The sequence below is a fragment of the Silurus aristotelis genome, assembly GCF_946808225.1.
Source record: "Silurus aristotelis genome assembly, chromosome: 22".
Taxonomy (NCBI): Eukaryota; Metazoa; Chordata; class Actinopteri; order Siluriformes; family Siluridae; genus Silurus; species Silurus aristotelis.
Genome location: NC_139595.1, coordinates 783,883 through 806,382, shown reverse-complemented (window position 1 = coordinate 806,382; position 22,500 = coordinate 783,883). Strand labels below are relative to the sequence as shown.

The 22,500-nt window shown below is 41.3% G+C and overlaps 3 protein-coding genes across 7 annotated transcripts in view; 2 read left to right on the top strand and 1 right to left on the bottom strand.

Annotated features, from left to right (window-relative positions):
* The first annotated feature begins 895 nt into the window (after window positions 1–895).
* Window positions 896–9,307, top strand: elovl1a (ELOVL fatty acid elongase 1a). Its single transcript, XM_083525215.1, has 8 exons — window positions 896–1,140; window positions 3,750–3,841; window positions 4,778–4,968; window positions 6,411–6,491; window positions 6,704–6,760; window positions 6,848–6,953; window positions 7,956–8,095; window positions 8,612–9,307. The coding sequence occupies exons 2-8, from the start codon at window positions 3,781–3,783 to the stop codon at window positions 8,921–8,923; spliced, it is 948 nt and encodes a 315-aa protein (XP_083381341.1). The 5' UTR covers window positions 896–1,140; window positions 3,750–3,780; the 3' UTR covers window positions 8,924–9,307.
* Window positions 9,308–10,046: 739 nt separating this feature from the next.
* On the bottom strand, window positions 10,047–14,729 carry cdc20 (cell division cycle 20 homolog). 2 transcript variants are annotated; one of them, XM_083526242.1, is made up of 12 exons: window positions 14,170–14,264; window positions 13,897–13,940; window positions 13,517–13,732; window positions 13,267–13,421; window positions 13,084–13,183; window positions 12,881–13,006; window positions 12,600–12,796; window positions 12,080–12,174; window positions 10,993–11,218; window positions 10,779–10,904; window positions 10,553–10,670; window positions 10,047–10,465 (listed from the first exon to the last, which is right to left on the bottom strand). In XM_083526242.1, exons 3-12 carry the CDS (start codon window positions 13,704–13,706, stop codon window positions 10,302–10,304), a joined length of 1,497 nt encoding a protein of 498 aa, XP_083382368.1. In that variant the 5' UTR covers window positions 13,707–13,732; window positions 13,897–13,940; window positions 14,170–14,264; the 3' UTR covers window positions 10,047–10,301. The 2 variants fall into 2 exon arrangements, with proteins under 2 accessions (XP_083382368.1, XP_083382367.1); XM_083526241.1 differs by lacking the exon at window positions 13,897–13,940 and having other exon boundaries at window positions 14,170–14,729.
* Window positions 14,730–14,995: 266 nt separating this feature from the next.
* cc2d1b (coiled-coil and C2 domain containing 1B) overlaps window positions 14,996–22,500 on the top strand; it is a 12,221-nt gene continuing 4,716 nt past the window's right edge. The window contains exons 1-20 of one of the 4 annotated variants that reach the window (XM_083525098.1): window positions 14,999–15,122; window positions 15,323–15,436; window positions 16,769–16,897; window positions 17,019–17,160; window positions 17,670–17,773; window positions 17,903–18,007; window positions 18,280–18,447; window positions 18,773–18,967; window positions 19,064–19,175; window positions 19,268–19,386; window positions 20,028–20,106; window positions 20,258–20,320; window positions 20,431–20,600; window positions 20,688–20,760; window positions 20,887–21,029; window positions 21,270–21,399; window positions 21,535–21,707; window positions 22,139–22,264; window positions 22,340–22,398; window positions 22,495–22,500. The exon at window positions 22,495–22,500 is cut by the window's right edge and continues 111 nt beyond it. In XM_083525098.1, coding sequence (XP_083381224.1) covers window positions 16,832–16,897; window positions 17,019–17,160; window positions 17,670–17,773; window positions 17,903–18,007; window positions 18,280–18,447; window positions 18,773–18,967; window positions 19,064–19,175; window positions 19,268–19,386; window positions 20,028–20,106; window positions 20,258–20,320; window positions 20,431–20,600; window positions 20,688–20,760; window positions 20,887–21,029; window positions 21,270–21,399; window positions 21,535–21,707; window positions 22,139–22,264; window positions 22,340–22,398; window positions 22,495–22,500 — 2,033 coding nt within the window. In that variant the 5' untranslated portion in view covers window positions 14,999–15,122; window positions 15,323–15,436; window positions 16,769–16,831. Of the gene's footprint in view, window positions 15,437–16,768; window positions 16,898–17,018; window positions 17,161–17,669; window positions 17,774–17,902; window positions 18,017–18,279; window positions 18,448–18,772; window positions 18,968–19,063; window positions 19,176–19,267; window positions 19,387–20,027; window positions 20,107–20,257; window positions 20,321–20,430; window positions 20,601–20,687; window positions 20,761–20,886; window positions 21,030–21,269; window positions 21,400–21,534; window positions 21,708–22,138; window positions 22,265–22,339; window positions 22,399–22,494 lie in introns of all 4 variants that reach the window. The other 3 variants (XM_083525099.1, XM_083525096.1, XM_083525097.1) reach the window with 3 other exon arrangements.

The following is a 22,500-nucleotide window of genomic DNA, read 5'->3' as shown; positions in this document are numbered from 1 at the left end:
AAAAAACGTTACAACATTAAAAACATTTGATATATGAAACATTCAGGACATTACAAACCCAAACCTCCACACAGACCACAAGAGGTTTAACATCTCGGAGTTTTTACTCTCATTTCTCTTTTAGAATAAGAATATGCTCGAAATGACTAGAATAGAAAAACATATTTAACATAAAAATATGATCATATGAAGCTCTTCAGATTTAACTCCAGATTTATATTTCAATATTTAATATAAATAACTTATAAAAAAAAAAAAAAGTTAAATATTTCCCAGATAAAATACAACTTTAGAAATAACAACAAAAAGAGAATTTTATTCAAACTTAGTTTTATCAATAAAAAAGTAAAAGTATTCAAATTTACTCAAACTTTATATCGTAAAAAAAAAAAAGAAAAAAAAAATATTACAAACTCACGTTTCTGACTCACTAAAATGTAAAAAAATGCCCTAAAATAAAAATAAATAAATAATTAATTAATAAAAAAAAAATTATATGTGCCAAAATAAAAATTCTAATAAATATTTTTTTTCTAATATAAAAAAATGATATGGTTAAGACACAAAATTAAATTGGATTTATTGTAAGTGACTGTAGTTTGGATCTTCATTAAAAAATATTTTTGTTGTTTTTAATCGAGTTTTCATTCTAAAACTCACTGTTGCTGCAAACTGTGTGTGTGTTGTGTGAACAATACAGCTTTTCATTATCAGTCGCGCGCACGCACACACACACACACACACACACACACACACATTTCTCACCCACTTCTTCAGCTGGAGCAGTGCTGGAGATCATACATTCCTGCAGCAGCCAATAGGAAGTCAGGCTTAGCTGCAGTGGGCGTGGCCGGGACAGGGTGTGGTCGAAAGGGGCAGGTGGGTTGGGTTTCTGATGTGCAGTGGCTTTTACTCTCGGGTTAAATTGAGAGTTGAGTTTCCCATTCCCTCCTGCTCTGTCACTACTAAAGCAGCAACCTGATCATTCCTGGATTCTTTTTTATTCCTGATGCTGCTGGAAATGGTGTTTAAATGACGACTTACAGGACTGAAGCTAAAAAACAGCCAGTTTAGTTTGGAGGAGGTTCAGGTTGGGACTTGGCCTGAGTGCTACAGTGGGCCTGAGGTGTGAAGATACAGGTGAGACAAGCAAAGGTGCTTCCAGGGTACTGAACTGATGTATAATGTTTATGCTCATAATATCTGCACTGTCTGATATTTCTTCTACTTTCATTAATTTCTAACTTTCCTGGAGACAAAGACAGAGAGAGAGAAAGAAACAGAGAGACAAACGGAGAGACAAACGGAGAGAGAGAGAGAGAGAGAGAGAGAGAGAGAGAGAGAGAGAGAAATCCTGTCTGGTGTTATCTGATTCAGGATTCATCTCTCTAGTCATTTCCGAGCTGCTCTCTTTTCACTTATCATTTAATCTGTCATTTCATCACTTGCTCATGTCCTCTTGTAGACCTGCACAACTCGCTCAGCTCGGCTCAGCTCAGCTCCTCGCCACCTCACCTGTCTGACTGGCTTCACTACACACTCACTCACTGAGTCATACAGGTTTATGCTAAAAGAAGGAGAAAACACACACACACACACACACACACACACACACACACACACACACACACACAGGCAGTGTGTGATTGTTCAGGAGTTTTGTTTCAATCAGGGAGGAACACAAAGGAATGTTTTCTAAAATTTCTTGAAATTGTGTGTGTCTGTGTGTGTGTGTCTGTGTGTGTGTGTCTGTGTGTGTGTGTCTGTGTGTGTGTGTCTGTGTGTGTGTGTCTGTGTGTGTGAGGTTTAATCGAATGTTTGAGCCGAATTGAACTTTGGCCTGCTTTTAATTCTAAGATTTAAAGAAATTCTTAACGAAATGTTTAGTTTTTTTTATAATTGTTGATCTTGATTTGTAAATAATGAATATTTCTAAGATCCTGAACACAAACACGAGTAAATTCAGAATTTTTTATTTATTTAAATTTACTGTAACAGAACTGATATTTTGAGGTCATGGATTGTAGGTTTATACTGAGATTTCAAATGCTGCTGTTCCTGTTTTTTAGCTTTTAAATAGAAATAAACTTTTAGTTCTGGATGTTTTTTGATCGTTTCTGTCAGGGCATTAAAAAGGAGTGACACACCCTTACTGTAGGCAGTAAATAACTAACAATTTAAAACAAAGATTTAATTGATATGAGAAAATGTAGCAGGAATATTAGTCATATTGTGTTAAAAAGTCACTCAGTTTGGAGTAAAGAACTTTTTTTAATATTGTCTTTGTTTGTTTGAGTTTGTTTTTTGCTCTTATTACAAATCGGACAAAGGATTATATTTTTATTTAGAGTGTATTCACATTTTCTTCGACATTTCAAGGCCTACTTGGTTCGAACAAATACCTCCTTTGTTTCTGTCAGGACAAGAATTAAAGTGACACCACTAGCATTTACACAATAATGACATTAGCTGATTTAGCTGAGATTTTAAAATGAAGCCTGAGTTAATGCTAAAGTAATCATGCTAGTCATTATTCTATTAGCCATTCAGCTCCTTTTTGGAAATTTCCACAGTATTATCCCTGGTGATGTGACAATACGGCATCCATACATTTCCTAAATCCTGTAATCGATGTATGAGGGACATCAGGGATGTTCTCTGTATCCTCAGTCTCAGAGTGCTCACAGTTTGATCTCTAAACATGTTCAATACAAATATTTGTAGGTAAAAAATTGTCTGTTTACGGGGAAAAGCCTCCAAACACATTTCCATTGTTCTCCAGATTGTTCTTCTGGTAGACATTTTCATACAGAAGGTATTTCTCCTTGTAGATATTCAGCTAAGACCCTTGAGGGATTCTGGAAGAACTCTTGAGGAACCTTCAAATGCTTGATGAAACCTTGAAATTTGTGCTCCTTGCTTTCTTATAAATAACTGCTACTTGGTGTACACTAACTATGGAACTATGGAGTTAACAATAAGGGTTCCTTTAGAGTTCTTTAAGGCGTCTTTAAGGCTTCAATGGAAATTTTAGCATTCTTCTCTTACAAAAATGGAAATGGCTCTTGTTCTAGCTTTCAATGTACAACCATCAGGTTTTTATTTCAAAGTTGTTTTGAGTTAGTAGCGAAGGCTCCTGATGTGATGACATTGTTGTGAGAACCCTAAAGAAAAAAAACAAAGACCCTTATAAAATGTTCTTTTTTTTTCTTTTCTTTTTTTTTTAAATGAAGGTTTATCATGAGAAGAAACCAAGGCAGTAATCCATGTCTTCAGATCTTCATCCTGACTCTGTTTTAATTAGTTTGCTGCTTCTTGAGAAGAAACAGTGCCTGGGATGCTCTGTTCTATCAGTGCTAGATGTTCTCCTGCGTGATCCTGTTGAACACGTTTGGCATGGAGAGTGATGTGGGGCAGGAGCCGGAGCAGGAGCAGAAGCCGTGTTTGATGTTTGGCATTTGATGTGTTTTATGAGCGTGCTGTTTGCATCATCATTTGCCTTTGCAAATTAAAGACTTCTCTTATTTTGGCTTTTTCTTTCTGGAACGCTGGAATCTAAGCCCCATGTTACCACTCATTTATCGGCTCAGATCAGGTCTCGAGTTCAGGCTCTGCTGCTGATTCTGCTCACCTGGGCAGGTGTTTCCTGTTTGCTTTAGCTCGCTGCTCGCTCATTGTTGACTCGGTGTTGAACAGTGCATCAGCGGCGTGTTTTTCAAACCTTCCTGATGTTCTTTTATTTTTTTCAGCTTCCAAACCGGCCTAAGTGAAACAAGAAGGATGATTCAAGAAATGTTTACAAATATCATGTGGATCCACGACTACCTCCTCAAAAGAACAGGTGAGTGATGTCACAGATCAGATGTGGGCCAATCAAGATCTGGAATTTTACGTTAGAAAGGAATTGCTTGAAAGGGTATCTAGATCGGTGATTAATCCAGTATTGGCATTACTGAGAGTATTGATGTAGTCTAAAACGTTCTGGATGTTTAAATTTATATTAAAAAATTTTAAATAAATAAAAGATTTGAGTTAATCCTGGAACAGAGGTTCTACAGTCTGATTGCACCCAAAGCTGTTTTGATTGGCTGTTACGTGTGCTAGCTATGCTGATGCGTATCCGCTAGCTTGAGGCCATGTTCACACTAATACATCAACGGAAACGTAGCTTTTTGTAAAAAAAAACTCCAAAAATGGATGCTGTTTTCGCATTGACGATGATGCATATTTTGTCATCATTTATAGACCCGCAAAGTAAATAAATTGGAAATGAAACTGTGGACGCAAAAACAGCGTTTTCTAATTTATCTGGATTACAGTAGACGTAGTCTTATTTACAGCTGGATTTACGTAGCATGAGTGTGTAATATATAAGGAAACAGGTATTACGCCACCTAGTGTGTGTAACTCCGCCTATCATGTGAAACTCCGCCCCTTATCCACAGCTCGAATCCTAAGTTCAAGAATGACCGTTTTCAAAAACGAGAGTACTCGCGCTCACGTTCACTCTAATAGAGTACATTTGTCTACAAAATCCTTTGTGTTTTAGTTTAGTATTTATCCTATTAGTTTTGCCGTAGAAATTTTAATTTTTTTGTCTCAAGAACTTTTTCAGGTTGATCTAACATCTGCTGTCGGATAACTGTTAGGGTTACGGTCATCAATTTAGGATACAAAAGATACTAAATGTGGGCGGGGCTTCACACTGACCAGTTAACGGCTCATCACATTGGCCTCAGAGTAACAGCGATGTCTGTGATCTTTTCTCCATCCTCAGATGCACGGGTACGAGATTACCCGCTGATGCAGAGCCCGGTCCAGATGACCCTCATCTTAGTGAGCTACGTGATTATGGTGCTGTATGTCGGGCCGCGCTTTATGGCAAACCGCAAACCTTATGACCTCAAGATCCCTATGGTCATCTACAATTTCTGCATGGTGTTATTCAACGCCTACATCGTTTACGAGGTGAGAAACACCACTTCTCTCTCTGCTCAGCCTTTATCTCTCTTCTTGCTTGACTTTGCTAAATTTCTTCCTGTGAAGAAAAAAAAAAATCAGCTTGCAAATTTTCTTCCCATTCGTTCTGGCCGTTCTGATCCGTGCCAAAGATGGAAATCACGTTCCTCCAGTGAGCCGCTGGACTTTGCATCACAACTATTACAGTGCTGGTCAAGATGTGAAGGTCCAGGATGATCTTCTCAATCCAGGACTCACAATGAGATCATCTGAGGGGATGAACCTGGTCATATGAAGCAGATCCTGAGGCACTTTTCCCCTGATCCTTGTTCAGCATTAAATCCTCCATATTTGTTTGCTAATAATTAATGATGCATACAACATTTTTAGAAAATCCTAAAGTTTGATTGTTCCTTTGGGTGAACCTGTGAAGATTTTATGTAGCGTCTCAACAAACCCCTTTTTGGAATAGTGTAAGATCTATTAAAGAACCCTATAAGAACCCTTTTCCCCAAGAGATACAAATAAATTATAGCATTTGTAGCATATTTTTACGCTTAAGGAATCATGTTCTTCAGCTAACATCCTAACAGGTTTTACGTGTTGTGAAGTAAATCTTGAGTTCCACACACTTTACTCAGAAAAAAGTAGTTCCTCAAGGATATTATAGTGATTTACTACATAAACATGGGTTCTGCTCAGATCTGTAACAGGTTCTTAGTCTTAACAGCCGTTTGAAGATCCCAATCTCTGCACCAGTTAATACAGACAATATTCTCTAAGAAATATTCATAGAATAGTTGAAGGTTCTGCTGGGGACCTTGACAGGTCCTTGATGTCTGTTCTTTAGTGCTACAGTTCTTCAGGTAGTTCTAGGATAAGGGGGTTGTTAACTACTAGGAAATGATTTTCTGGATAAGCGGATAATGAGGAAGGACGGTTTAAATAAATTTGAAGATGTGAACAGCCAATCAAAATTCAACCTTCATTATTCTGATGCTTTGGGGTTAAAGCATTTTTTTTGTTACTGAGTAAAATTTTGCGCTATACATTTACTGCACACTGATGATTCATATCATTACATCATCACCTAAAAATATTTTAAGACCAGTTTCCGAAAAATCTCTCCAGGTGACATTCTGAATTTCACACATACCATTCTGACCTTTTTCCATGACATCATCACAATGTAATACAGATCTGTCTATCTGTCTATCTGTCTATCTGTCTATCTGTCTATCTGTCTATCTATCTATCTATCTATCTATCTATCTATCTATCTATCTATCTATCTATCTATGCTTCCCTTCTAATCTGTCTCTCTGTTTGTCTATTTAATTTTCTTTTCTTTCTGTCTGTCTACCATGTTCATCAATTTGTCTATTTTCCCACCTGAGAGAAGGAACTCCGCTGTGTTAAGCTTCATGTCCATTTCTTTCTGTTTGTTTCAGTTCATGATGTCCGGGTGGGCGACGACGTACACGTGGAGGTGTGACCTCATCGACATCTCGACCAGCCCACAGACTCTCAGGGTAAATCTCTTCCTCTTCCTCATCCTCTCGCTACAGATCTGCTCCTTCACGAGTCAGAACAGGAACAAACGTGTTTCATAAAAATGTTCCTACAGCATCGCATGTAAGTCAAACGGTGAAGTTCTTCCACGAGTGAAAGCTGTCAAGCTGTTGGAGAAGAAAAATCCAGGTCATGATTGAAGTAGTTACAATAATGTTTTTGATGTCTGCAGATGATTCGAGTGGCCTGGCTGTTCTACTTCTCAAAATATGTTGAACTTCTGGACACTGTAAGGATTTTTCTTCTGTGCATCTCTAATAGAATCTGTAGTCTTCATCATGAACCTTAATTACAGGTGTGTGTGTGTGTCCTACAGGTTTTCTTTGTGCTGAGGAAGAAACACAGTCAGGTGACATTCCTGCACATCTTTCACCACTCCTTCCTGCCCTGGAGCTGGTGGTGGGGCATCACTCTTACCCCAGGTGAGTCAGTGACCTGCTTCAGTTTGGGGTTTTTAATGCAGAGAAAACACACGAGCAGTTTGTCCTCCAAATCCTTTTTTTTAAGATGTCAATTGATGTAAACAGTTCTGGAAAGACTAGAAGGATAGGCCCCGCCCACATCTCCATTCTTTCTCCTTATTAGGAGAGTGTGTGATGAGATAATCAGTGTGATTCACTTCACCACTCAGAATGTTATGATGTTATGCCTGATCAGTGTGTAGCCTTTTTTTTGTCTTTGGCTGTGCTTTTTTTTTTTTTTTTTTTTGTTATCCATCCTGTTAGTTTATATACATCTCTCTCTCTGTCTGTCTGACTGTTTGGCTTTGATCTGTCTATCCTTGAGAACATAATTTTAATTTAATGTCTGTCTGCCTTTTCTTTCTTTCTTTTATGTCTGTTTCTATCCTTGCTATGTTTAACAACAGTCACCACAATCATTTTGAGGAACATGTTGAGGAACCCAAATCCTCAGCACTGAGACGCAGTTGGAAAGTGTTGGATAGTTGTAAAAAAATATATTTATAACTTTTCAAACAAATGCATTTCTCCAAATAAGCTCCCAATCAAATTTCCATTCAGCTTCACACCAGTCCTGAGATCCTACTTCCACCATCTCCAGGGGGTGAGGAGCATCAGAGGTTAACTCATTATTAATAGCAAATCCAAACCCCTGGAAAACACTGGGAGATCTTCTGAAGACTTTGTTCATTCAAAACAAGCAGAACCTGATGAGGTTTTATGGTGTTGATCCTGTATATACTCCTTCTCGAGATAATGCAATGTGGATGCTCAGAAAACACAACGTTTCCGGTGTTTGAAGCTTAAAAACACCATGAGCACTTTTTGGAGATGGAAATGAATCCTGGTGCATTATTATTATTATTATTATTATTATTATTATTTATTATTTATTTTTTTTATCCTGAAATCATTTGCTTTTGGTTACACTTTATAACTCCACCTCTCTGGTTCTGTTCCAAGCCGGAGGAATGGGTTGCTTCCACGCCATGGTGAACGCGATGGTCCATGTCATCATGTACACCTACTACTGCCTGTCTGCAGCAGGACCACGCTTTCAGAAGTACCTGTGGTGGAAGAAACACATGACTGCAATCCAGCTGGTTAGTTCTGTTCTCTATTCTGCTATAAATCACACGTACACACGTTATCACGTACGATTCTGGAAACAAGAATGAACTCATTACAGCTCTTCATCGTTATCAGACGTTAATCTCGTGCATCACCATGATCAAAAAATCAGTCTGTTTCAAAGGGGAGAAGAAAACGATGCGTTCTGGAGAATTCGTCAGTGACCGTGTGATCTTTACTCCGTCACTCCTAAACTCCTCTGTCCTGAAGATGACTGGAATCTTAGTTTTCCCTTTGACTAATCTAAAAACCAGAAACTGGAGACTTGTTCCATCGGTGTGGAGCAGATGAACATCTCCTTTCAGAAAACATAACCGCATCATTTATGATTTTTTTTCAATAATTACCAGTGAAGCTTGAAGGTCATTGTGATTCAGATTGGGTTTTGTGACTTCATTCTGGAATATTGGTGATGTTTCTGGTTGGATGAACAACAAATTAGTGACTGATTTACTACCTTTTTTTATTTCCTGTTTTCTTTTTCACAGACTCAGTTCATCGTGGTGTCTGTCCACATCTCTCAGTATTACTTCATGGAAGACTGTGAATACCAGGTGCCCCTGTTCATCCACCTCATCTGGATCTACGGCATGTTCTTCTTCATCCTCTTCTCCAACTTCTGGATCCAGGCGTACGTCAAGGGCAAGCGGCTCCCTGTCAACAACGAGGACAAACCCAAGCAGAACGGCCACGCTCACGGCACAGAGGCGGCCATCTTGGCTAACGGCAAACACCTGGAGAACAGCACGGTGCACTACACCAACGGGTTTGCCGGGAACGAGAAAGTGAAGCTGGTTTAAAGGAAAAGGGTGGGAAAAAAAGAAGCACGGACATTGCTAGCACCAGATGAGCTAGCATGAAGGACTTGGCGAGAATGATCAAAGTTCCTGGGTTTGTGGATGTTTGAGGATCACATGGGAGATGATGAGGCACATCGTCTGGTCACCTGCTTTTTTTGTTGATTTTGTGTATTTATTTGTCCACAGTGCATGAAGAGAAAACGCACGTCAGGCTTCACAGATGTCACGGTGATTTGTGTTTTTCAGCACGTATGATTCTCCCGGTTTCTCCGCATCACGCATCTGACCCGAATGTTAATACATTTTTGTGCAAAATTAGGTGGAATGATTTTTTTTTTTTTTTTTTATGATGTGTATAACTTAAATAAAAATTTTTATATTAAACATTTGTATAAATTTGTGTGAAACCCTCAAACTGGGTGTTTGTTCATCCGATGCCTTTTTTTTTTTATGCTTCTGGTTCTACAGAGATGATCGTTTGGGCCAGAACATTAGAACAAGTTTTAGCTGGGGGGTGGAGCTTGCAGATGTTTTGGGCAGGATGATTGACAGTTATTTGGCTGGTTCTGGTCCACATTATAAAACATGGTGCTGGGTTTGGAGAACAAGGTTACACTGGTATAAATTTACTATACTACCTTTTTATACAATCATTTATCTTCAGGTTCAGTGGATTGTGATTGGCTGGAAGTTCAGGTGTGACAATTTATTAAATAAATAAAATCTGGCACTACTCTGATTTGGAGAAACAGAATGGTAGATGTAGAGTCAAATATAAAATGTGTAAATTATTTAAGCATGTAATCAGTTTTACTCTGCAAACATCAATAACAGCTTGAACTCCTCAATGTTTGGAAGTGACGATGGTATAAGGTGATGATCCACAGTGAGATGCGAAACCTTACACCATTTATAATGTGCCTCACATCTGCAAACATCCTGCAGCACCTCTCACATCTGGATTATTATTCTTACTGAATGCCATGTTACATTTAATGGTGAGGAGAAGCCACAGAAAAAAAAAAAAAAAAAAAAAACTGTTCCTTATAGCAGATTACAGCAGAGACACCAGACGCTCTTTAAAACCGCACTCAAGAGAAAGTAAATATAGAAAAAGAAGCCATTTATTTGTTCACGTTAAGATTTATTTATAAACTTGAAGTGATTTTCTCCATAAAATACTTCACATTAAATATTGCAATGTTTCATAAAAGCATCGGGGGATCGTAAAAAAAAAGCAATAAAAATCCATTACACACGATGGAACTGGAATCATGCATCAAAAGGTGATTAAAAAAAAAGCCTGAAAATCTTTATTTGAAATTTTTTACAAGAAAGTTTGTACATAAATTGTTGGTTTATAAACACGAGACGCCGGCTATCGGATGTGCTGCTGGATGATGCTGCTGCTCGCAGTCTTGGCCTTTTTCATGGGATCTTTCTCGAAACACTTCCACAGCCGGATGGTTTCATCGGAGCTGATGGACGCCAGGGTGGAGCAGTCAGGACTCAGGGCCATGTTCAGGATGCGGCCCACGTGACCTGGAGGACAGAAGAGGAGAAGTTTAATCATGGTTGGGGTGGTGGTTTACAGGGTTGTAGGTTTCTAAGCAAGGCATTGGAACGAACCTTCGAGCTCTGCCACTTTAGCGAGTGAGGGATATTTCCAGATGAAGATCTTGTCGTGGGCGAAACCGTGACCCGACACGAGCTCCTTATGGTTCGGCGCAAACACGAGGGACGACACCTGAAAAGATCAGAGACGTTAAACGTAAACCTGCGATTTTGTTGGAGACTGAAGACCTTTTCATCTGACCAATCACAAGCCGAATTATGCAGTGTTTGTTCTCATCACCTGAGACTGCGTGTCCCAGGAAGTGACGCACGAGCCGCTGTTGACGTTCCAGATGCGGATGTGTCGGTCGCTGGTTCCACCTCCTGATGCCAGGATGCTGGATTGCCACGGGCACCACGCCAATGCCTACACGAGGAAACGGGACACGTGAAAAATACGGCAATGTGGACCAAGCAAGTGTTAAAACGTTTGGAGGTCTGTGCTCCACACCGACCTTCACAGCTCCTTGGTGTTCACTGAAGGAGTGCACAGCCGTCTGAGTGCCGCCCTGCACGCTCGGCCAGATGTTAACCAGGTTGTCATTTCCTCCACTGGCTAAATAGCGTCCGTCAGGAGACCAGGTGAGACCGCACACCTCCTGTGTGTGACCTCGGAGCGTGAGCAGGTGATGGTCTGCTACGCGGACGTCGTGCTGGTGGATCAAACCTGACCTTGAACCGCTTTGATGGAAAAGGAGAGTCAGGGGTAAGAATCATGAGAGGAATGAGAGTTCATCACTGACCAACTTACGACTACTGACTAACAAACTGCTTTAGAAGTTCAAGCGTGTAAAGTTGGCCTACACCAGTGGTGTTCATTTTTAGGTCCATGTTTTTGAAGATCCAGTAGTTTTTATTTTGCACGTTTTGGTACAGTGAGTAACCCTTCACGGGTCAGGGCACCATTTTTAGCATCAATCCTCAATCTATTTAAGCTTCCCTTTCTCTCTTACGCGCCCCTACAAGACCTCAACACCTTTCATCGCCAAAAAGTGTCATCTAGTTCAGTTTTTTTTGTTTTTTATTTTTTTTGTTTTTTAAAAGATCTGAAAAACTGATTCACCGTCTGCCAAATTTGGAACAAGTTGGTGCAGTGACCCAGACGGAACACCCAGACTCGGTTCTAGCCTTTTTTTTTTGCCACCCGAGGAGTGATGCGTATAGTCAACCATCCCCCTACAAATCATCCACAACCTTCCATATTAAAAGGAAGAAAAAAAAAATAATAATCCTTATCAAATTGGCTGAATTCAATTGTGCAAACATGTACAGAGAGCACTCACTGGCGCCCCCCTAAGGCGACTGCCTAGTTTTCCTATGCCTAGAAATAGTGCTGGTCACATCAACGCCTGTGGAGTTTGTTACACTTATTTACAAATGGGAGAGTTTTTTTTACCATGTCCTTCCTTACAAGAGGCAAAAAAAAAAGCCCAAGTGAATCATCTGTAAACTGTGGTCTCTACAGTCCAGGCTGCACTGTTCATTTTTTGTGCGCGAACATCCAAAAGCTATGATGATGACCTCCGAGTCGCTCGGACCTACCTGGAAAGGACATGATCGTTCCAGTTTAAGCAGCTGACTCTGGCGCGATGGCCGTCCATACTGCGCAGACGCTTCTGACACTGAACGTCCCACAGCTGCATGGGGTGAAGCACAAATTAGTCTACAGTAGGAAATGGTTTGTGACTACATTCTAAAGCCACCTTGGTGACCGTCGTGTTTAGATACCATCCATGTGTAAATGGTTCAGGAGTCATTAGTCAATGCTTGTGCAAAAAAAAAAAACTAAATCCCCTTGAGAGGCAGTAGGGGGCATGTTCAAGAGGCAGCACTTTGGGGATTTAAAAAAAAAAAAAAAAAAAAAAAAAAAAAAAAAAAAAGGCAACTGACTAAATTCAAAGCCAATTAATGGAGTATCACACCAGCAATAAACTTTAATTTATGCAAACATTTTCCACATTTAATTCACAATTTGTTCTTGGTGTCTTGACTGACGTGCCGACCCTCTGCCCCCCCATCTCTGCCCTTCATACTTTGAAATAACGGTGGTCCCTTTGTATACCTCCACTTTGCAGTCGCTCGTCCCAATAGCCAGAAAGTTCCCATCTTTGCTCCAGGAGACCGAGCAGATGTACCCGTTCTCCTCCTCCATCTTTTTCAGCAGGACGATTTGCCCCAGCGCAGCGTCCCACAGGTACACGTACTCCGACAGAGCCACTGCCAGAACGTTCAGTTTGCCCCAGTCCATCAGGTTCAGATCTGAATGAAAGAACACGGCCCATCAACACAAAGATCTGAGTCTAGATTACAGCGCAGTGAACAGAACTGGTCTTAGATCCTTACAAAAGTCGTTTCTGAGCTCAGGGGCATCCAGGATCCTCTCTGGGACTGAAGCTATGTATCTGGTCTTTTTCAGCGAGACGGGTGTGGGAACTTGGCTGTACAGAACCTTCAAGTTGTTCTGGTAACCTACAAGCAGGAAGTTTTTATTTACTTCCAAAAAAACCCCCACAAATTTTTGCATTCTTTATTTAAAACCATCTGACCTTCAGGGGCGTTGAGAGGTTTTCCACCTAGATGCAGGATTTTGGCTTCTTCGAGATCGTATCCGTTCAGAGTCACAGACCAGGCCTTCTGATACGTTTGCTGTTCGTTAACAAAATATGTTCACGTGAGAGTGAGTTCACATCCAGAACACGGATTTGAAAGAAAACAAAATTGAGACTAACTGTGGAGGACGACGCTGCTGCTGCTGCTTCCTCGACCGGCTCGTTTTCCTTCGAGATGAGAAAACTCGCCACGTCCATCTGTTTGGCGTTTCTGACGGGGATGAACCGATCTCCTCCAGCCTTCGACGGGGTGCTTTGGTTCTTGCCGTTCTTCCCTGTTTGGAGTTAAAAATAAGGTTAAACATGCAGAAAAGTACTTAGAGGGCCATAATATGGAGAAGGTTCATCCCTGAGCATCAGACGCACGTACCTGGGGTTTTACTGGGCGTTTTGGACATGCTGAGAGACCGGTTGGAGCTTTTGCTCGGGGACAGGGCGCTCGTGTTGGCCGAGGTGGAGGTACTGGCTTTCCTCTGCCACCTGGCCATCGGGGCGTTGGTGATGGGCATGTCCAGCTTCAACAGGCTCTGCACGTCGTTCTCAAACCCGAAGTGAGCCATGATGAGTGAAGGCCAAATCTGAAACACTGATCAAGACAAAGAGATCCACAAAATTGAACCAAGCACAAGTTATGGGAGAAAACAACATTTAAGACTTAAAGAAAAAAAATCTCAAGCTCTTGTGTGATCATTTATTACCACCACCACCACGTAATGGCCAAATAAACCACACAAAACCCCTCGAACACACATGGCTTTTCTTTAGTAAGGAATGGCTCTTGCACGAGATGAACACTATGAGGGGAAGTATTACAGGACATAGATCTATAAAACGACATTTTTGGTAGCAAATCCTTTATGAAATAAATGCTAAAGTAAAGGAACAGAAAACTGAAGAAGGAGATGTTGGTTCAGGTTAATTCCCGCAGCACGTGAGAGATCACAGGAGAAACAGATCATTTTCATGCACAATAAAGAGCCCTGGGAAATCTTTATATTCATATTATGACGCTATAAAACTCACCAGATGTTCCACAGCAGGTTCTCGGAAATCCAGCTTCAGCTAAAGCTCTAAATCAGGAGAAAACTCGAAGGAGTTCGGGTATGTGATCAGCTTTGCGTGTCAACAAAACTCAAAAATCTACACGCGTCCCTGCGCCAGTTTAAATGATTGAACGCGCGCTTCTGATTGGTCCGTTCAAATCGTACTGCGCTGGTTACCAAAGCAGCCGCATTCGCGTTCTCAAATCTGATTGGTTGGAGTTGTTTCGAGCGGCGTGTACTAAATTCTTACTAGACCAAACCGTACTCGAATTGTTGTTTTGATGTTTCTTGTTTAGTATAAAAAACCTGGTATGTATGTTTATCTAATCTATAGCCTTCCCCCCCCCCCCCCCTAACAAATTATTAACAACAATTGCACACGCAGCAAACGCATCGACTTGGATATTTTTTGTTTTGCTGCGCTCTATTTCCCACATGTAAATAATATTTAATATATTTATCGTTTGGAATATATTTTGTCGAATATTTATTGATTCTTTAAAAAAATATTCTGCAAATTCATGTCAACGAGACGAACGCGGGGCATTATGGGGAGTGTATTTTGTAGTCTGTTGTTGTACAGAGAAAGAAATAGCAAACAGGATCAAATACGGTCACAAACTGACAGATTTATAATAGGGATATAAATACATAAGTTGCACGAACGCGTTAAGAAAAATGTAAGTTTTTTTTGTTTTGTATTTGTTGAAATCTTTACCGTGTGTTAAAATAAATAACCGGCTATGAGAACTTTACTTCCGGGATCTGTGTCACGTGCTATGTTTTTAGCCAATGGCAGTGGGTTTTTCCTTGATCCAGAACCAGGAAGTGGTAATGTTTGTGTTGGAGGAGTGTGAGCAGAAACCTGAGCTGAAGTAGAAACGAAACTAACATCATTACTGACTATTATCTTTATGTTCACGGGGAATTGAAGTAAGTTCTGCGTCTGCTTAAACTCAAAAGCATGAATTAGAACCTGCTGCTATTTTAGTGTTTTCCTTCGGGAGATAACGGCTTTAGAGAGGAACACGTTTCCTGCTCAGTCCTGGTGTCACGTGAATGCGTTTACAGCTGAAACTCCGGGATTTTAGTCATGACACGCAAATAAATTCATATTTTTGTCGAGTTTACAGAGCGGGAATGAAAATCCATCAGGGTCATGGTGCGCTTTAAACGCGCTGTTTAGAAACATTGAGCTGCTTTTGGAGCTGCTTTATTCACCTCACATCAGCATCAGCACCTTACAGGTAAGACACATTTGCGCATATTGTCAGAAAAACAAGTTCATGTTCAAGTGGAGATAAATAACCGGATTGCAATTTTTACCCAAAGTATCACTTTTTATACATAAAAGATTAGATGCATTCAAATGTAGAAAAAAAAATATATAACAATTTAATGATTACAATATTATTATAATTTAGGATGCTGTGCGCATTTACTGCGCAGCCTGCGATTAAAACGCATTATAATAATTTTAAAATAGGGGAAATTTTACATTTATATTTATATGTATTTAATGTTTTATATATATATATATATATATATATATATATATATATATAAAATCAGATAAATATTTATTTGTTTATCTAATATTTATTTGATTGTCACACATTTTGTATATAATTTTTTTCAATTTACTTTAACACCTTTATATTATTTGTTGTATATTTGAGTGTATTTTATGGTTATTATGTTCAAAAGTTCAAAAATGGCAGTGGTGGCTCCAGCGGTTAAGGCGCTGGGTTGCTGATCAGAAGGTCTTGGGTTCGAGCCCCGGTATCGCCAGGCTGCCACTCTTGGGCCCTTGAGCAAGGCCCTTAACCCTCTATGCCCCGGGGGTCCCTTACGAGGGAAATATCAAGGTCCGTGACGTCGGAGCGACGTGGGGCCGCCTTCCCGTGGGCTCACCACCTGCAGGAGGGACCGTAAGGGACGGTGCTGTGAGGATTGGGCAGCAGTCGAAGGCGGGGGTCTGCTAATACTGCTGCCCCCGCGACCCGAATTACGGATAAGCGGGAGAAAATGAATGATAAATGAATATGTTCAAAATAAGAGTTTTTCCTTTACCACCGTCACCACTGGCTTATTCATTAATGATAAACTAATAGGCACAAACATATAAATTCATATTTTATAACCTGTTAAACCGTAAAAAGAGGTGTACAAAAAAATGACTTAAATTGACTTGTTTACAGTTGAATGAATTCATGTAAACAGTTCTATTTATATTGAGGGTTTTTTTTTTCCCCCCAATTACTTCTAGGTTCTTTATTTATAGCTTATTTATTTTATTATTTTAAAATATATTATTTATTTATTAGGGTCTGTAGATATAAATAAATCTTCTATTAATGTTCCTGAAAGTAAGAATAAGAAAATAAAACTTAAAAGAGATCAATGCGATTTTCCTTCTTTAATAAAGGAAAAAGTATTTGTTGTTCTTATGAATGCTGGAGGGGTTTGTAATCAGGGGAAAGTATTTTGTGCTTGTACAGGAAACACACAGCTCAGGTGTCTGTATTAATGGGATCTGATTGAGGAGAATGTAATGTGACTCGTGTTTGTTTGTGCAGATTTGGGTCTTTTTCGTCGACGCCTCAGAGTCACCGTAACAGGACGACTCGAGGGAACTGAAGATGTTTGCCAAGAAAAATAAACGTCCTGCGGCTCCTAAAGGCCAAGGAGCTGCTGCCGCCAAACAGGTGAGAGGGATTTCATTTCATTTTCAGGATCAGAAATCGTCTTCACACGAGTACGGTTTCCGGAACATTCTTGTGTTGTTGTGTGAAGCAGCTGCGTGTAAAACTCTATCTCTTGCTGCAGATGGGTTTATTTATTGACTTTAACCCCGAGGACATGATGGACATGAGCGAGAGTGTGGACGATCCGGGTCTGGAGGCTGAATTTGCCGCCATTGTGGGAAAAAAAACAACTGCTGCTGCTAAAGCGAAAAAAAACAGCAAAGGTAAAACACAAGAAGGAGGCGTGGCCTAAGTGGTGGTTAGACTGGCCTTTATATCTGTCAGTCCAAAAACAGGGGGTGTGGCCTAAATGGATGTAGTGAAAGAAGTCTCAGTGAAGAAGGCGTGGCCTCTGTACCTGTCAGAGGAGGCGTGGCCTGAGATGATGATGTTTGCTGTAAACAAGGCCTGGGGATGTTATTTTATTATGTTTTAATCTTTTGTAAAGGGGGTGTGGCCTATTCGGAGGATAGTTTACAGTAAAGGAGGGTGGACCCTGAGTCAGTCACAGTGAGAGAGGTGTGGCCTCTGTACCTGTCAGTCAGAAATGAGGTGGGCGTGGCCTATGTGGATGATAGCTATAATGCAGGAGGCATTAACAGAGTGTGATTTTTCAGGTTTAGTGAAATGGTAGGTGTGGATGTCAGGTCTTTCTACCTGTTGGTTCTATAAAAGGGGTGTGGCTTATGTGGATGACTGTGCTCCAAAATGAAAAGTTAATCTGATTTTTCAGCTCCGTTACCGATGGAAGACATTGCGAAGATGACAGAGGAGTGCATGAAAGACCTCGACAATGACGTCAGTGACGACGACCTCGAGGACGACGAAGATCTGCTGGTGTTGTTCTGTTATTGTTACAATGTTACTGTGTGTGTGTGTGTGTGTGTGTGTGTGTGTGTGTGTGTGTGTGTGTGTGTGTGTGTGTGTTGGTGTTGTAAGCGGTTATGTATGCTTTGTGTGTTGTAGGCAGAGCTACAGGAAGTGGTGGGTGAAGAGGAAACAGATTCTGGTGCAGAGACCGCCACCTCGCCTGGCACTGAGGAAACTGGACCAGTGGAGCCAGAACCACAGGTACCACAGGTACCAACATACAGAACCACAGCGCACAACGACTCACACCCACGGTGCATCATGGGTAACCATGTTGGGGTTAGATGAGAACTTTGGGTTCTGCAAAATGTAAAAAGAAAAAAATTGTTTTGCAAGTACATTTTATTTTAATTAATTTTAAATTAATTCATGAATTCACCACCAGTTAGATTGATTTCCTGCATCAGTATAACGAAGCAGTAAAAACCTTTCAGTCAGACCTAAAATTCACTGACCTGATGCTCCACCCACAGGAAGTGAAGGTGTCCTCTAACACCAGCAGCACCACCCAGGCAGCAGCAGCGTGCGGTGGTGTCGAGCACACCATTCAGGAGAGAATCACCATGTACATCACTGCTATAACCAACGCTAAAGCTGCAGGAGAGCCGGCTAAAGCTCGCCGATACGACAGAGGCCTCAAGGTACCGAGATATGTTCCTTCATCTCACCGTCTTCTCATTGCATCATCACGTCCTGTGTTTTAGGAGGATCTGGCGATCGGAATTCATTTGAATAATATCTCAAAAATAATATTGTTCATTTTTTGTGATTTACCATTTGGAGAGGATTTATTATTATTGTTATTATTATTATTATTATTATTATTATTATTATTATTATTATTATTATTATTATTATTATTATTATTTCTCCCGGACAAAATTATGACACGTAACTAGTTGTTGTTGTTGTTGTTGTTGTTGTTGTTGTTGTTGTTATTGTTGTTGTTTATGCCCCTCCCCCCAGACCCTACAGACCATGTTAGCTACCCTACGTAAGGGAGGAAAGATAAACGAAGCGGAGATCCCGCCTCCGGTGGCCTCTGGTAACCGCGGGGACGCCGCTCCTCCCACAGCCGCACCTGAGCATCACGAGGAGTCAGACAGCGCCGTGGAGACGTCACCCGTTTCCCCGGGGACAGACTCCGTGTCGACGCTGCAGGTTCGTACGAGCGCAGATCTGAACTGTTCTAGAAATCTATAAATACTTTAAAAGACAAGCGATGCTGTGATGTCATTGTTTGTGTCACGCCCACAGGAAGTGAAAGCGTCCTCCTCAGCAGAGACCGCTGCGGTTTTGCCAGACAGCACAGGGGGTCCGTCTCATGCCACCTCACCTGAGCAGGAGCGCATCCCAGAATCCCCTGCAGGTAGGAAATGCTGAGTGTGAGCATCCTCTCTCTGTTTTCATTGTGTCTAATCTAAAACTTTTTATTGGGTTTGTGTATTTTACATACAAAAGTAAGTGCCCCCAGTAAGGAGACGTTGTTGGAGAGACAGAAGCAGTACAAGATGGCGGCTCTGAGGGCAAAGCAAGCTGGAGATCTGGATCAGGCCAAAACACATATGAAAAATAGCAAGGTATGATAAACATCTGTCTCTGTCTGCACCCGTCTGTCTGCACCCGTCTGTCTGCACCCGTCTGTCTGCACCTGTTTGTCTGCACCCATCTGTCCGCACCTGTCTGTCTGCACCTGTCTGTTTCACTGTTCTCGCACTGAAATTATTCTTTGTCTGTCTGAACCTGTCTGTTTTTTTAAACACTTTGCATGTATATAGCTGCCCCGGCTGTTTATCTGACCATCTTTCTCTCTGACTATCTAATTAGTTTTTTCTTTATATGTATGTTGCTTTGTTTCTCTTTCTGTTTATCATTTTTTGTTCTTTTCCCTGTTTTATATATCTCACTTTTATATATGGTGGTGTTTTCTCTCTCTCTCCCTCTCTCTCTTTCTCTCTCTCTCTCTGTCTGTCTGTCTGTCTGTCTGTCTGTCTGTCTGTCTGTCTGTTTCTCTCTCTTACTCTGTCTGTCTGTTTGTCTGTCTGTTTGTCTGTCTGTCTGTCTGTCTGTCTGTCATGTCTCTGTCTGACATCTCTTTGTTTGTCTGTATGACTTCCTGATTTCTGCTCGTCTCAGCACAAACTCTAACAGGGTTCTGTCAGGAATGTGTGTCACGAGGGAAGTTACAGAGCGTCTCCTTTTTTCGCTTTTTCTCCTTCAGAGTTTTGACCCTGCGCTCGCGGCGCTGGAGAAAGGAGAGAGCGTGGACTTTACTAAACTTCTTCCTCCTCTGTCCGGAGGTGAGAAAAATCCATTTTGTCCAGAATTTAAACCATGAAAACACGCCGCTCAGAACTTCCTGTTTTGAAGGTTGTAGGTCATTAAATGTTTATTTATAGAGAAGCTGTTTAGATTTGTTTTGTTTCATAATAAACTGTTTTCCCTCTGCAGCAGAAACAGAAGCTTCTTCAATACCCGCTATAAAAATTTCGCAATCGTCCCCGAACATGCAGGGTCAGTACACGCATGACCATCTAGCATGCTAACATAGACTGTGCATAGACTCGGCAGTGCATTATGGGTAATACACATATGTAATTCTATAATTTTTTCCCCCCGTTCAGCCCATGATGCAGCGGTGACTCCGCCCAGCCCGGCCACACCCAGCCTGGCCCCGCCCAAAAGTATTTTGGAAGCTTTGGAGCAGAGGATGGCTAAATACAGAGAGACATACGATCAGGCTAAAGCTAGCGGCAATGACCGCAAAGCCCGCATGTATGAGCGCATCATCAAGGTAACAGATCACATGACCCTTCATCAGCAGTAGTGTGGAGTGTCTGTATAATACGACTGACTTGTTTCATTCTCCTGTCGTCCACAGCAATATCAGACCGCCATCAGCTCACATAAAGCAGGACGGGACCTTAATTACGGAGAGCTGCCAGTACCACCAGGTGTCTCCCTCACACACACACACACACACACACACACACACACACACACACACACACACACACACAGAGTTGCTAGTCGGCAACATTTTTATAAACGCTATTCTGCCGTTTTTCGTTCGCGATCAGGTTTTCCACCAATCCCAGGACTGGCGGCGGTTCAACCTGAGGAAGGATTGGCTGCTGCTCTGGAAACAGCCAATAAGATCGCTTCGAACGAGACCGAGGATGGAGACGACGAGGAAGAGGAAGCGAAGAGAGAAAGCAAACAGGTCCTCTACCTCTTTACTCTTTATTGTTTAGAAGGATGGATGGATGAATGGAATAAAGATGGATGGATGGAAGCCAAAGTAGAATGATGGCTCATTGATTAAGAAAAAAGTCATGGATGGACAGAAAGGAAGATGAAAAGAATGAAAGATGAAGAGATCTGTATAAATAGCTGTAAAGAGGGAGATAAAAATAGAGACTGATAGAAAGAAGGATGGTTTAATGTTCTCTATGATGTTCAGCCCAAAGCTCCAGCAGGAGCAGCGGAGAAGCCAAAGAAGCTGATAATGACGGTTCCTCCGATGGTCCAGCATCCTAAAAGAACTCCTTCACCTGAGAGAACCATCCAGAAAGAGAGCCCATCAGCTGCAGGTTGGTAGAACTTGTCCATCCTTTGTTGCCTCAGTAGAACCGGAATGTTCTTTTGGGTTCCTGGAGTAGAAGAGCAGAATAGTTTGCCGTTTTTTTTTTTTTCCTTCACTCAGTGACTGTGTATTTGTTCCTCAGTGACGGAGCAGGTGGAGATGTTGGAGGTTAGGAGAAAGCAGTACCTGAAGGCAGCGCTGGAGGCCAAACAGAAGCACGACATGGAGCAGGCCAAGGTTCATCTACGCACAGCCAAGGGCCTGGAGCAACTGATTACTGCAGCACGCAGCGGCAAACACATCGACCTCAGCAAGGTGCGGAAAAGAAAGAAAGAAAGACATGACAGACAGACAGACGGACAGATAGATAGATAGACAGATAGATAGATAGACGGACAGATAGGAGAAATGGAAAGTTGGATGGCTGGATGAATAGATGAAAGAAGAGTGAGATGATTAAATAAAAGCACATTGATGCTTTAAGAGATGGATGGATTGATAAATGGTTAGTTAAACAAATGGATGGATGGACAGATAGAAAGGTAGAGAGATGATAGGTGGATTACTAGGCACATGGACTGATGGATGAGAGAGAGAGAGAGAGAGAGAGAGAGAGAGAGAGAGAGAGAGAGAGAGAGAGAGAATAAATGGTTGATGGATGACCAGATGGAGAATATTATTAGGAGAAAAAAAAAAAGCAAATGAAAAAGTGTGTGTGTGTGTGTGTGTGTGTGTGTGTGTGTCAGGTGCCGTCTCCCCTTTCTGACGAGGATGAGGACTTCATCGTGGTCCAGCACAGTGAGGTGGAGTTGTCTGAGAGAGTGGAGGAGGTTTACTCTCAGCTCAGCACCATGCTGAAGGAACAATATGAGGTGACCCTTTGACCTCTAACATCACCAAGGTCATTACAGATCAAAACCTGAACTGACCTTCATTTTCTTTTTTAGAAGTGTATGACTTACTCCAAGCAGTTTACTCACTTGGGGAACGTAGCTGAAACCACAAAGTAAGAACACACACACACACACACACACACACACACACACACACACACACACACACACACAGATCCAGTTGTATACATTTCTGCTGCCTCTCCTAGATTTGA